Source organism: Hemitrygon akajei, chromosome 8 (assembly GCF_048418815.1).
Source record: "Hemitrygon akajei chromosome 8, sHemAka1.3, whole genome shotgun sequence".
Classification (NCBI taxonomy): Eukaryota; Metazoa; Chordata; class Chondrichthyes; order Myliobatiformes; family Dasyatidae; genus Hemitrygon; species Hemitrygon akajei.
In genome coordinates, this window is record NC_133131.1 from 160,813,393 (window position 1) to 160,829,283 (window position 15,891).

Sequence of the window (15,891 nt, forward strand, 5' to 3'; positions counted from 1 at the left end):
ATCTCTAATAACAGAGGGCATGCATTTGAGGTGGAAGGGGATTATTTCAAAGGAGATGTGAGGGGTAAGTCTTTTTTTCCACAAAGAGAGTGGTGGGTGGCTGGAATGCCTGCCTGGGTGGTGGATACATTCGGGACTTTTAAGAGACGTTTAGCTAGACACATGGATGCAAGGAAAATGGAAGAATATGGACTTTGTGTAGCCAGATTAGTTTAATAGGCCATTTAATTAGGTCCAGCATAACATCATGGGCCACAGGAGCTGTTCCTGTGAAGTACCATTCTATGTTCTATGAAAGACAAAAGAGCAAACTCCTGGACAATTCAGATATGAATCATCTTTATTAGAGTGGTGCAAAGTAGCATTTCGTCCAGCTATCAAAATCTCAAAATAATTAACATTTCTTTCAATATCTTAGCTCAAACCAAACAACCCTGAAACACTGGTAAATAAATTATTATACAAGCACTACCAACATATAAGACATGACATACCTAACACTCTCAACTGATAATTTAAGGGCAATTTTATTTCAACAAAGAAAACAAGTCCCAAGAGGGAACTTTTTTTTAGACAAACTATTGATGCCATCCAAAATGTTCAGTTTGCATATATCAAGACACTCATTAGGATTGTGCTTGGAAACGGTTTCAGTCTTAGAAAACAAACATTATGAAATATAAACATAGCTCTGTCACATGATTTGCAATATATCTTTCTACAAAAGGAAACAAATCCCTTTAATTGAAGCATCTCGTTTCATCAGAAGAAAGGGAGGATTAACACTGCCAGCACTGTTTTACAAAAAAACTAGTATATATACTATATCTCAGATCCAAAAAACACTTTGCGTAATAAGCTTAAGTAAAGGGAATAGTTACTGGGACATAAATAGCCAGCACACAGTGAGCTTAATGAAAATGAGTCTAGTCAGTGACCAACTCTACAGCATATGCGTTCCAAGTACAAATGCCCAGATTTCAATTCAGCAGTGTATCAATACGTCAGTTCTTACGCCCATCCTGTTTTGCAGCTGCCCCTTTACTTCCTATGCTGGAAGCTCTCGTTGTTGTTACTACGACATCACACCAAAAACTGGATTGTGCCGACAGATACTAGGACCAAATTCTTCATAGTCTTTTTTTGTGTGGCACACCTGGTAAAACTCAGGCTGTTGAGCAGAAAAAAGATGAAAAATACATCCAAGCATGATAATGTGCATTAAAAATAATGTGGTGTTTTAAATTTCTCATTGGCTATTCCCAATATTCTCTTAGCCACCCCCTTGTTTTTTTTTGGATCTTCACACTCACAAATCTTACAATCAAGGAATCAAATAATTATTATGGAGGAAGCCATTCAGTTTGTACTGGCCCTTAGGTGAGCAATGCTAGCTGACTCCAGTTACAATTTGTTGCTAATGCCCAGAGATGAGTTTGCATCCCTCAATTTCGTGCTGGCTTAGCCTTCTTTTTTAACGTTAAATTACAGCCTTGCAGCAAGGGTGAAGATATCACAATGAAATCACTACCCACACTGTAAATTAAGTCATCTGTACGTGTTAGGGTTGTTTAGATGTCTGCACCAGTGGTTTCAAGTCAATTGTGCATCAGGGCAGCAGGGCAGCATTTAGAACAACAATATCACTTCCCTCCCTATTAAAAATCACATCTTGGAGTTAAATCATTGAGCTTCCCACTCAACAGTGTTATGAAGCTCTCTGCAAGCAGTGGCTTTCTCAAGGGCAGTTATGGATGGGTAACGAATGCTGGCCTTGCCACTCATACCCACATCCTGGAAACCAAACACTGCTGAGGTCAGCTATTGTATCTGATGCTCGCAATGCGGTCTCCTCTACATTGGTGAAACCCGTCGTAAATTGGGGTTTGCTTCATTGAGCCCCTCCGCTCCATCCACCTATTCGCATTCCCACTCTGACATGTCGATTCATGGTCTCTTCTTGTGCCACGATGAGGCCACCCTCAAGGTGGAGGAGCAATACCTTACATTCCATCTCGGTAGCATCCAACATGATGGCATGAATACCGAATTCTCCTTCCGGTAAAATATTTCCTTCCCCACTCTGACCTCGTACCTCTTCTCATCTGCCTAACATCTCCCCCGGTGCCCCTCTTCCTTCTCTTTCTCCGATGGTCCACTCTCCTGCCCTGACAGACTCCCTCATCTCCAGCCTTTTCTGCATTCGCACCACCTGGCTTCTCCTATCATCTTCTATCTACTCTTCTTGCCCTCCCTCCACCATTTTATTCTGGCATCTTCCACCTTCCTTTCTAGTGCCGATGAAAAAACTTAGTCTGAAACACTGACTGTTCATTCATTTCTATAGATTCTGTCTGACTTGCTGAGTTCTTCCAGCATTTTGTGTGTGTTCCTCTGGGTTTCCAGCTTCTGCAGAATTTCTTGTGTTTATTATATATAGAGTTAAATATAACTCTTATTGGAATTTATGATATGTTTTATGTATTGCACTGTACAGCTATTACAAACCAACAAATTTCACGACAGATTCTGATTCTGAATCAGGGCACCTCCAGCACCTGGGGCATGCCCTTTTCTCACTGTTACCATCAGGTAGGAGGTACAGAAGCCTGAAGGTGCACATTCAGCGATTCAGGAACAGCTTCCTCCCCTCTGCCATGCGATTCCTAAGTGGACAATGAATCTTTGGACACTACCTCACATTTTTTAAATATACAGTATTTCTGTTTTTTGCACTTTTTAATGTATTCAATATATGTAATTGATTTACTTGCTATCATTATTTATTTATTATTTATTATTATTATTTTTATTTTGGGTTTTTTTTTCTCTCTGTCTGCTAGATTATGTATTGCATTGAACTGTTGCTGCTAAATTAACAAATTTCACATCACATGCCGGTGATAATAAACCTGATTCTGATTCATAAAAATATGCACTTTCTGAAGGAAACCGAAGGATTTCCCTAGCCGCTTCAATCAGAACTGCATTGTTCACTTACCGTTGATGCCAACATGGAGCCACCAAACCAAACAGCATATCGCTGCATGTGATGCGTTACCGCCTGAACCTCAATTGGCTTCGGCTTATAGGAGAAAACAAAAATGAATAAGCAGTCTTTAAAAGTATATTCTGAATAAGTTGCAAGGTTTTACTGCCATTATTGTGTATAAGCATTTGATTTCACTTCAAGAACATGCTCCTGTTTAATTTTTGGCTTATGCATTTTATCAGGTTAATTAGTATAATTAAATTTTTGAACATCTTTAAAATGTATTTTTATACGGAAAATAACTTTCTATGTCCCCATTTTTATTAAGGTATGTTTCTGCACAATACAAGTAGTTAATATTATGATTTAGATTAGAAGACCATATCCTGTAGTTAAAGGTATGGCTAAAGCATTTAGTACAGAAAGCAGATAAACTTCTACACATTTAAGAGGCTGCATATATCACTCACAGAGCTAAACATTTAAGCAGAATCCAGAGTAACATCTTAGATTAGACTGTCCCCTTATCCATCAGTCAATGATACAAACAGATATTAAAACAGGGTGGATTAATTTAGTCAGATGTTGGGTAAAAGCTGAGGTGGTTGAGTTCAGCTGTAACTTCAATGCAGTATATGTAGTAGAGCTAAGTGAAAATACTGCCAGGTAATACAAATTGGTGATTTTTTTAAATTACAGCCCAACATATCAAAATGGCTTTTCTCAAAACGGAATGCACACATTATCATCTTTATGTACCATGTCATATGACATGGGCGATCATGGTCTTTGACCATGGCTGTCCTTGGCAAATTTTTCTACGCAAGTGGTTTGCCACTGCCTTCTTCTGGGCAGTCCCTTTACAAGACAGATGACCCCAGCCATTCTCAATACTCTTCAGAGATTGTCTGCCTGGCGTCTGTGGTCTCATAACCAGGACTTGTGACATGCATCAGCTCCCATGGCTTACACACACACAATACAATAAAACCATATTGAGGGAAACTCTGAAATAAAGCTGTTCTTTTTAAAACAATTCAAGAATTTTAGGCCAACCCAAATTTACATTCACTAGGTAACAGTGAGGATTTCCAAACAATCACACAAGTCAAAGTTATTGCTTTAAGTGACATCATTTGACAGTAATTGTAGATAGATAGATAGATACTTTATTCATCCCCATGGGGAAATTCAACTTTTTTCCAATGTCCCATACACTTGTTGTAGCAAAACTAATTACATACAATACTTAACTCAGTAAAAAATATGATATACATCTAAATCACTATCTCAAAAAGCATTAATAATAGCTTTTAAAAAGTTCTTAAGTCCTGGCGGTAGAATTGTAAAGCCTAATGGCATTGGGGAGTATTGACCTCTTCATCCTGTCTGAGGAGCATTGCATCGATAGTAACCTGTCGCTGAAACTGTTTCTCTGTCTCTGGATGGTGCTATGTAGAGGATGTTCAGAGTTATCCATAATTGACCGTAGCCTACTCAGCGCCCTTCGCTCAGCTACCGATGTTAAACTCTCCAGTACTTTGCCCACGACAGAGCCCGCCTTCCTTACCAGCTTATTAAGACGTGAGGCGTCCCTCTTCTTAATGCTTCCTCCCCAACACGCCACCACAAAGAAGAGGGCGCTCTCCACAACTGACCTATAGAACATCTTCAGCATCTCACTATAGACATTGAATGACGCCAATCAGAGTACAGTACAGTACAGTCGACTCTGTGCCTTCCTGCACAAGGCATCTGTGTTGGCAGTCCAGTCTAGCTTCTCGTCTAACTGTACTCCCAGATACTTGTAGGTCTTAACCTGCTCCACACATTCTCCATTAATGATCACTGTATTGTACACTTCTGCTGTGATTCACCATATTCTGTCCCCTCTTGAAGCAAAGCATTGAAATATGTCCGGAAGGAGAATTATCTTTATGGTTGTGCTTTCTAAATTAACTAAAAATTAGAGGAAAAGAAGAAAATTGGAAAATATCTCACTTTTATGCGACCAGCACTAAGCTGTTCACTAATTTTTAATCTTGCATCCACTACTCTCTTCAGATCTCTTTGTAGACGACGTCCAAAATCCCTGAACATTGTCGAGCCTCCAGAAAGAACTATATTCTGCAAGAAATAATCAATTAAAAATGTCATTCTCATGTACTGTGTGACTAAGTTCAGTGTAAGCTGTGCGAAATACCCATGTGTAGAAAGAAAATGCAAATGCTATACAGCTGGAATGATATCAAGTAAACAAAATTGAAATATAGTGCTCCAGTAAGCCTCTGCTCATCTCACACCCTACTATCAGCCTGATGAAGGGTCTCGGCCTGAAATGTAGACTGCTATTCCCCTCCATAGAAGCTGCCTGATGTGCAGAGTTCCTCCAGCACTTGGAGGAACCCCTCCAAGTGACCAACACAGACTGAAGATGTGCTGGGGACAGCCGGCAAGTGTCGTCACGCTCCTGGCACCAACCAAGCATGTCCACAACCTACTCAACCTAACCCGTACATCTTTGTAATTTGGGAGAATACCGGAGCACCTGGATGAAACTCACATGGTCATAAGGGAATGTGCTTGAGGGAAAACTTCTTCACCTCGAGAGCAGTCGATATATGGAATGAACTGCCAAAGGAAATGGTTGAGGCAGCTACATTAACAAATTTAAAAAGTGGCTTGTACAGATACATGAATAGGGAAGGGTTAGAGGGATATGGGCCAAAAGAGAGCAAATGGGACTAGCTAGGTGAACACCGAGGACAGCATGAACCAGTTTGGCTAAAGGGTCTGTTTACATAGAAACATAGAAAACCTACAGCATAATACAGGCCCTTCAGCCCACACGGCTGTTCCGAACATGTCCTTACCTGAGAAATTACCTGGGGTTACCCATAGCCCTCTAATTTTCTGAGCTCCATATGGATGTCCAGGAGTCTCTTAAGAGACCCTATCGTATCTACCTCCACCACCATCGCCAGCAGCCCATTCCACACACTCACCACTCTCTGAGTAAAATAAATTACCCCCGACATCTCCTCTGTACCTACTTCCAAGAACCTTAAAACCATGCCCTCTCGTGCTAGCCATTTCTGCCCTGGGAAAAAGCTTCTGACTATCCACACGATCAAGGAAAAAAGGCCGAGTTCACTCAACACTGGATCGACAGAGGATGAGAGGTGACCTGATAGAGGTGTATAAGATGATGAGAGGTATTGATCATGTGGATAGTCAGAGGCATTTTCCCAGGGATGAAATGGCTAGCATGAGAGGGCACAGTTTTAAGGTGCTTGGAAGTAGGTACAGAGGAGATGTCAGGGATAAGTTTTTTTGCATAGAGTGGTGAGTGCATGGAATGGACTGCAGGCTATGGTGGCGGAGGCAGGTATGATAGGGTCTTTTAAGAGACTCCTGGAAATCTATATGGAGCTCACATAAATAGATGGCTATGGGTAACCCTAGGTAATTTCTCAGGTAAGGTCATGTTCGGCACAGATTTGTGGGCCAAAGGGCCTGTATTGCGTTGTAGGTTTTCTATGTTTTCTGTTCTCATAAGGCATGCTCCCCAATCCAAGCAACATCCTTGTAAATCTCCTCTGCACCCTTTCTATGGCTTCCACATCCTTCCTGTAGTGAGGTGACTACAGTACTCCAAGTGGGGTCTGACCAGGGTCCTATATAACTGCAACATTACTGCTCAGCTCTTAAACTCAGTCCCATGATTGATGAAGGCCAATGCACCGCATGCTTTCTTAACCACAGTCAGTCTGCGCAGCAGCCTTGAGTGTCCTATGGACTCGGACCCCAAGATCCCTCTGATCCTCCACACTGCCAAGAGTCTTACCATTAATAATATATTCTGTCATCATTTTAATCTCCCAAAATGAACCTCCTCAAACTTATCTGGGTTGAAGTCCATCTGTCACTTCTTAGCCCATTTTTGCATCCTATCAATATTTTCGTGTTGTATGGCTCTATGACCTGCTCTGAATGCCTCACAACACTTTGTCCTCTCTAAGCATATTATCCACTGCATTCCTAATTTATCAGTAGTTATGTCCCTCTGAATCCCATTATACAATTTCTTTACAATATGTTTATAATATAAAGGAAAGACAAACATTTTTAAATGCAATATTCAGTTGAGGAGATCATTAGAAGTGCAACAGTGCCACCTAGCCCCTACACCGTCAGCCTGAGAGAGTAAAGAGGGAAAAAACAAACACAGAAGAACATTTTCTGAAAAATAAGCTGTTAGAAGAATCAAAGAAAATGGGATCAATGATAAAAAGAACATAGCAACTGAACACAGTACATGATAGGGGCCTATAATCAAGGGGTTTTGACAATATAAGCAGTCGATATTTTCCTTTAAGGTATACCCAAAACTGGGTTCATTAATGCAAGGCAGGCGCCAGGAAATCCTGAACAGAATACAAGACATTGGTTTCATCCCTTGAATGATTACTTTACTCAACTATAGACCATAAGACAACAATACATAAAAGCAGAATTAGACTATTCAGCCCATCAAATCTGCTGTGCCATTCCATCATGGCTGTTCAATTATCCCTCTCAATCCCATTCTCCTTCTTTCTCCCTGTTTCGTATGACACCCTTAGTAACCTGGAACCTATCAACCTCTGCTTTAACTAACTTCTTAACACAAGGAATGGTTGAGCAAGTAAAATGGATAAAAGTATAAAAACTGTTTGGATCATAACTAAATTTGGGATGGAGGCTTGCATGGCGCATAAATATAGGCTAAGACCAGTTGGGTGAAAACAATTGCATCTGCAGTGCAGGTGCCATCAGTTGCAGAGAGCAGAAGCCTATTATGCCATGGAGTCATACAGCATTGAAACAGGTCCTTTCAACCTACTGTGTCCGCATCAAACGTCAAGGGCAGCACGGTAGTATAAGGTTAGCACAAAGTTTTATAGTACAGGTGACTCAGGTTCACTGCCTGTAAGGGATTTGTACGTTCTCCCCGTAACCACATGGGCTTCCTCTGGGTGCTCTGGTTTCCACCCACAGTCCAAAGATGTACCAGTTGGTAGGTTAATTGGTCATTGTAAATTGTCCTGCGATTAGGGTAAGATTAAAGCAGAGGATTGCTGGGCAGCATGGCTCAAAGGGCCCACTCTATTACACATTGTACCTCAATAAAATAAAACATCAATCCCACTTTCTCTCCTCTCAAACAATGAACTTTCCTCTCCCCTCCCACTGGCAACCCTATTGAATACAAGGGACCATTTAATACAAGCTGTTGACTTCTGTTGCTTCAAGCTATTTCATCTTGTCGTTTGAGCTATCAACAAAAAGGATGCAGACTTTACTTTGATCTGCAGTATGCCTTTTATTTTAGCAATTTTATTACCTTATACAGTGGCCGCCTTACATCAATTGGACAATTTTGTATTACTTCATCAACCACATCTGAAATCGGCTGCATAAAATCTGGATTTGCAAACTGTAAAAACAATATAAAATTTGAATTTTCACTTTTTTCAATTGCACATACATGGGGAATGTCACCTACATTCACAATAAAGTCCCCAATCAAATAACAGCATCTCGCATTAATACAAGATAAATCTTACTGGGATGCTAAGATTTAAAGGTGAAATAATTAAATAGTTAAAGGGTGATGCTCAACTTTAGCAACTGTTTAAATTCACTTCTTTATAATCTACAATATTATAAACCAATGCCCTCAACCTACTATCAGATTACATATGCAGCATATCATGGGATCTAAAATTTGAGCTGGGGGTTACGAAGTTCAAAGTACAAAGAAAATTTATTATCAAAGTATGTATACCATATACAACCTTGAGATTCATTTTACACTCTGCTATGGCAAACCTCATCCACACGGTTATCTTCAATTGTTACTGATCAGCCTCCTTCGCCTTACATTATCTACAATTTCTCCTCTCTAAATCTAAATTATTGTTTCCTAGACCTTGCCTCAATGTTTATTCTGCACCCCGAACAATCACCTCCTTATCCTCCAAAATGTTTCTAACTTTTGTTGCTGCAATGACCCAAATTTCACATGCCACCCCTCTCCTTCCACTAATCCATCCTCTTATTAGTACTTCCATGAAACTATGACCTCACTTCTCACTAACCCTTAACTTACTGCCTATTATGCAACTGGTGTTTCCGGCATGAACAACGGTCCCCCATCTCTGGCTATGTGTATGGCTTCCTTCATCGTGTCAGTAGTTTCCTCTCGGTTCTCACTACTGTCAGCCATGCAAGTTCCGGGTGGAGACTCAGGAATACCATTGCACTCATGTGTAGAAGGATTCTTCATTGCTGTTTCTGTAACAATTCCTTTTTACCGATCGGGGTTGTTAGCCTGAGTTGAACTCCCAAACCTGGAGGACTCCAGCCAACATAGCTCTCCAGATCATTGAGGCACACAAGCCTCCAAACCCATCAACAAGGCTGTTATCCTTTTAGAGGACTAACCCTCAAGCCATTCTACAAATCATTAAAATAGAAATGGTCATTGAAAATAATTAACAATATTCATTAAGACTGTCTTTGATCTACTATTTTCCCTCCATTTTTTGGTTGGTTAGACACCATTAAATACTAAACTCCCTGCCACCATTTGATCACATGAGGCTGTCCTCCATGACTGTAGGAATGTGAGATGAAATGCTCTTTGACTAGGAGCAGGGAAGTTATGTCAGTACCAACTTGCAAAAGCACATGTCTTCAGGCTCAAAGACAGCTTATATCCTATGATAAGATGGGCTCTTGACCTCAGAATCTACCTCATTAAGGCCTTGCACTTTATTTTCTACCTTCACTGCACTTTCTCAGTAACTGGAACACTTTATTCTGCATTCTGTTATTGTTTTCCCTTGCACTATCTCAATGCACTACTATAACGAAATGATCTGTATGGACGGTATGCAAGACAATGTTTTTCACTGACTTTTGACAACAATATACTAATTTACTAGTTTACCAAAGCATTTTCAGACTGGAACAAACTTTTCTTACATCAGTCTCACTTCTCCTTTTGAGCCCATTGCATAGACATAACTGCTCCAATTCAAAGTGCATGACAGAGAACAAATAGGGAGGTAATGTAAGAGATTGCAAATTATGAAATTAATTGTTCAATAGTTTTCATTCACAGATAAAATCTTTTGGATTTGGTCTCTATGTTTTTGACCAAGCTGACACAGCATAAGAAACAAGATACAGAACACACTTTAAAAAAAAGAATCAGAGCATGGTAGATACTTTCACCTCAGGATGGAAGAAAATTTCAGGCCCCAGAAACCTTTCGTAGCCAACATCCACAGCAAATTGCCGCTTGCTAACAGAGTTGATGCCGACATATGGCTTAATCCATTTCCCAGGATCTGAATCATACTTGGTAAATTCTTTAACTATATCTGGGCAGATATAACAGTACCTCTCCTAGAAAAAATACAAATTACAAAAGCTGTCATCACAAAAGGTCATAAAAATAAGAAAAATCACAAGGGTGTAATGCTGAGTGTTTACAAGACTTTAGTCAGACCACGTTTGGAGTACTGTGAGCAGTTCTGGGCCCCTTGTCTATGTTGGCATTGGAGAATGTTCAAAAGAAGTTTATGAGAATGATCCAAGGAGTGAAAGACTTAATGCTTGAGGAGCATTTGATGGCTCTGGCCCTGTACTTGCTAAAGTTTAAAAGATTAAGGGCTATCTCATTGAAACTACTGAACATTGAAAGGCCTGGATATACTGCATGGGAAGAGGATGTTTCCAACAGTGGGGAAGTCTAAGACTGGAGGCACAGCCTCAGAAAAGAAGTGCATCCCTTTAAAACAGAGGCAATGAGGAATTTCTTTAGCCAAAGGGTGGTGAATCTGTGGAGTTCATTGCCACAAACAGCTGTGGAAGCCAAGTCATTGGGTACATTTAAAGCAAAGGTTTATAGATCATTGACTAGCCAGTACGTTAAAGGTTACGGATAGAAAGCAGGAGAATGGGGTTGAGAGGGAAAACAAATCAGCCATGATTGAGTGGTGGAACAGACTCAGTGAGCCAAATGGCCTAATTCAGCTCTGATAATATATGGTCTATGGGTCTGTGGAATGTGTGAGCAAATCGCAGAAAAATACTGACCAAGTTATTTAGATTCTTTGCTGTGAATGATACAATGTAGATGAGATGGCTAATGAAGAGGAAGATTAATCTTGGCCCTAACTAACTGACTGATTATTTGAAGTGTTCAACAAAAGATCATGTTTACACTCAGAATGCATTACAGAAAACGAAAAAAAGTCTGGAATTATGAACAAATTAAAATTACTGCCAAAAGAAACTGGAATGGCACATTGGGAAACTGCATGCAATAAACCAGTGAATCTTAGGCAATCAATATTTCCCCTGAACGGTGCAATATCCCACTAGTGACCCTCCTGAGCATCTGGTTCCAAATCATTTCAATTTCACTCCCCATACTCTCAGTGACCCATCTGTTCTCCACCTTCTCCAAATGCAAACTAGAGGAACAGCATCTCATTTCCAGCCTGGGTTGTAGAGACCCCATGAACATTGAATTCTCTAACTGCAGGTAACCTGCCACCGTCCCTTCCTCTCTTCCTCGCCTCATTCCTTCCAAATCTCTGCACATATCCCTCGGTACCCAGTTCCTTCCCCCTGACCCCTTTTTATTCATCTACCCACCATCCCTCGACTGGCTTCACTCACCACCTTCCTTTCATATCAGATTCTGTAATCTGCAGCTGTTTGTTTCTCCACCAATCACTTCCACACCTCTGTCACCATCACCACCCCACCCCCCCATGTCCATTCAACTATCAACCACTCCACACCTGTCACCATCTCCACCCCCACCCCCGTGTCCATTCTTCTATCAACCACTCCACACCTGTCACCATCTCCACCCCCATCCCCCGTGTCCATTCACCTATCAACCACTCCACACCTCTCACCATCTCCACCCCCACCCCCGTGACCATTCTTCTATCAATCACTCCACTCGTGTCACCATCTCCAACCCCACCCCCCCGTGTCCATTCACCTATCAACCACTCCACACCCGTCACCATCTCCACCCCACCCCCCCGTGTCCATTCACCTATCAACCACTCCACACCTGTCACCATCTCCACCCCCACCCCCGTGACCATTCTTCTATCAATCACTCCACTCGTGTCACCATCTCCAACCCCACCCCCCCGTGTCCATTCACCTATCAACCACTCCACACCTGTCACCATCTCCACCCCCACCCCCGTGTCCATTCTTCTATCAACCACTCCACACCTGTCACCATCTCCGACCCCCACCCCCCGGTGTCCATTCACCTATCAACCCCTCCACACCTGTCACCATCTCCACCCCCACCCCCCGTGTCCATTCACCTATCAACCACTCCACACCTGTCACCATCTCCACCCCCACCCCCATGTCCATTCACCTATCAACCCCTCCACACCTGTCACTATCTCCACCCCCACCCCCCCGTGTCCATTCACCTATCAACCACTCCACACCTGTCACCATCTCCACCCCCACCACCCCCCTGTCCATTCACCTATCAACCCCTCCACACCTGTCACTATCTCCACCCCCACCCCCGGGTCCATTCACCTATCAACCACTCCACACCTGTCACCATCTCCAACCACCACCCCCCTGTCCATTCACCTATCAACCACTCCACACCTGTCACCATCTCCATCCCCACCCCCCGTGTCCATTCACCTATCAACCACTCCACACCTGTCACCATCTCCACCCCCACCCCCCGTGTCCATTCACCGATCAACCACTCCACACCTGTCACCATCTCCACCCCCACCCCCCGTGTCCATTCACCTATCAACCACTCCACACCTGTCACCATCTCCACCCCCACCCCCCGTGTCCATTCACCTATCAACCACTCCACACCTGTCACCATCTCCACCCCCACCCCCCCATGTCCATTCACCTATCAACCACTTCACACCTGTCACCATCTCCACCCCCACCCCACCTGTGTCTGTTTGTCCACCGACCACTCCACACCTGTCACCATCTCCACCCCCACCCCCCCATGTCCATTCACCTATCAACCACTTCACACCTGTCACCATCTCCACCCCCACCCCACCTGTGTCCGTTTGTCTACCGACCACTCCACACCTGTCACTATCTCCACCCCCACCCCCCCGTGTCCATTCACCTATCAACCACTCCACACCTGTCACCATCTCCACCCCCACCACCCCCCTGTCCATTCACCTATCAACCCCTCCACACCTGTCACTATCTCCACCCCCACCCCCGTGTCCATTCACCTATCAACCACTCCACACCTGTCACCATCTCCACCTCCACCCCCCGTGTCCATTCACCGATCAACCACTCCACACCTCTCACCATCTCCACCTCCACTCCACCTGTGTCCATTCACCTATCAACCACTCCACACCTGTCACCATCTCCACCCCCACCCCCCGTGTCCATTCACCGATCAACCACTCCACACCTGTCACCATCTCCACCCCCACCCCCCGTGTCCATTCACCTATCAACCACTCCACACCTGTCACCATCTCCACCCCCACCCCCCGTGTCCATTCACCTATCAACCACTCCACACCTGTCACCATCTCCACCCCCACCCCCCCATGTCCATTCACCTATCAACCACTTCACACCTGTCACCATCTCCACCCCCACCCCACCTGTGTCTGTTTGTCCACCGACCACTCCACACCTGTCACCATCTCCACCCCCACCCCCCCATGTCCATTCACCTATCAACCACTTCACACCTGTCACCATCTCCACCCCCACCCCACCTGTGTCCGTTTGTCTACCGACCACTCCACACCTCTATCACCATCTCCACCCCCACCCCACCTGTGTCCATTTGTCAACCGACCACTCCACACCTGTCACCATCTCCACCCCCACCCCACCTGTGTCCGTTTGTCAACCGACCACTCCACACCTGTCACCATCTCCACCTCCACCCCACCTGTGTCCATTTGTCAACCGACCACTCCACACCTGTCACCATCTCCACCCCCACCCCACCTGTGTCCGTTTGTCAACCGACCACTCCACACCTGTCACCATCTCCACCTCCACCCCACCTGTGTCTGTTTGTCAACCGACCACTCCACACCTGTCACCATCTCCACCTCCACCCCACCTGTGTCTGTTTGTCAACCGACCACTCCACACCTGTCACCATCTCCACCCCCACCCCACCTGTGTCTGTTTGTCAACCGACCACTCCACACCTGTCACCATCTCCACCTCCACCCCACCTGTGTCTGTTTGTCTACCGACCACTCCACACTTCTTTACACTGCCAGCTCCAGCCTCACCCCTCTTTCGTATCTCCTTAAAATGTCAGCCTGCCCTTTGCACTCTCAGTCCTGATGCAGGCTCTCAACCCAAAACGTCTTTTATTTTAATTACTTAAAGACACAGTGTGGAACAGGCCGTTCTGGCACTGCTCTGCAACCCACCGATTTAACCCTAGGCTAATCACAGGACAATTTACAAAGAGCAATTAGCCTATTAGCCGGTACATGTTGGACTATGGAAGGAAAGCAAAGCACACAGAGGAAACCCATGTGCACACTGGAAGGAACATAAGAACTTGTTTACAGCTGACACCGGCATTGAACCCCGAACTCCAGTGCCCCGAGCTTTAATAGTGTCGTCCTAACTGCTACACTACCATGTCGCCCCTTTGATCATCCCTTTGCCCCTACAGATGCTCCATGCCCAGAGAGACCCTCAGTCAATTTGCTTTCTCACTCCATGTCCTTTTATGCTTTACCTATCTACAGTAAGTGTCAATGAAATGACTTTTGAATGTGGTGACGATATGCAACTCCACCACCTCCCTCTGGCAGCAAGTTCCTGATGTCAACCACAATCTGTATATGAAACATCCACTTGAATATACCTTCCTCCATCTCCAAAATTTACCCACTCATTTATGATTACCCCTACCAAAAGAATGAGGTTATGATCATCTACCCTATCCACGACTCTTATAATTTTATATACACCCATTAGGTCACCCTTAACCTGCTTTGCTCCAGTGAAGAGAAGCCTCGTCTATCCAATTCCTCCCCGAAGTGAATTTCTCCAATCCAGGGAACATCCTGATGAATCTCTGCACTCTCTCCAAACAACCACATCTAATCTATAAGGTGGCAATCAGAGATACACACAATACTCCATGAGGTCTAACCAATGCTTTGCAAAGTTGCAACATAACATCTCAACTTTTACATTCTGTGCTGTGCTATAAAGGCAAGTCACCACAATGGCTATTTACGTTTCCAGTGCGTATAGCCAGAGAAAAACAGTGTTGTAGAAAAGGAGCAATATGTAAAATCTAAAGATGAGTGTATGGAGATGAAATGACCCAAGGCATGGGTATGGCAATTGAGAATAAGCAAAAATGATGGCACATTTGATCGCAGCGGTAAACCAAAGGTGTTAGTGTCCTTTTTAAACAGATTTTTTATGATCACAATTCCCCACTGGACATTAGGAACTCAAGGTACTTGCAGGTACCCATCAGCAAGTTGCTTGTTCGTGGAGAAACTGAACGAGATGGACTTGATGTAGATCGCGCTGCAGCCTGGGTCAGAGAGGCTTTGGAGGAGTCGGTGTGCAAAGGCAGTGTGCAGTGAGTGATCATTGTAGTTGCTTTTCTTGTGACTGCAAGATCCTGTTGGACATTGTTAATGTGGAGTTCTGCAAGTCCAATTCACTAATTTATTGGTGGAGGGTGGGGGAGCTGTGAGGTCTCGGTCGTAGCGAGGACTCGGCCTTTAGCAGCGGTGTTCTCTGTTTACAGCTCGGAGTCGCAGTGCTTCACCGGA

General features: G+C 43.8%; 1 protein-coding gene across 10 annotated transcripts in view; it reads right to left on the reverse strand.

Moving 5' to 3' along the window:
- Positions 1-322: 322 nt before the first annotated feature.
- Positions 323-15,891, reverse strand: part of actr3b (actin related protein 3B) — a 95,747-nt gene continuing 80,178 nt past the window's right edge. For all 10 annotated transcript variants that reach the window (XM_073054920.1, XM_073054917.1, XM_073054915.1 and 7 more), the window contains 5 exons: positions 10,277-10,450; positions 8,379-8,471; positions 4,994-5,119; positions 3,002-3,085; positions 323-1,171 (listed from right to left, as the gene is read on the reverse strand). In XM_073054920.1, coding sequence (XP_072911021.1) covers positions 1,076-1,171; positions 3,002-3,085; positions 4,994-5,119; positions 8,379-8,471; positions 10,277-10,450 — 573 coding nt within the window. In that variant the 3' untranslated portion in view covers positions 323-1,075. The remainder of the gene's footprint in view (positions 1,172-3,001; positions 3,086-4,993; positions 5,120-8,378; positions 8,472-10,276; positions 10,451-15,891) is intronic.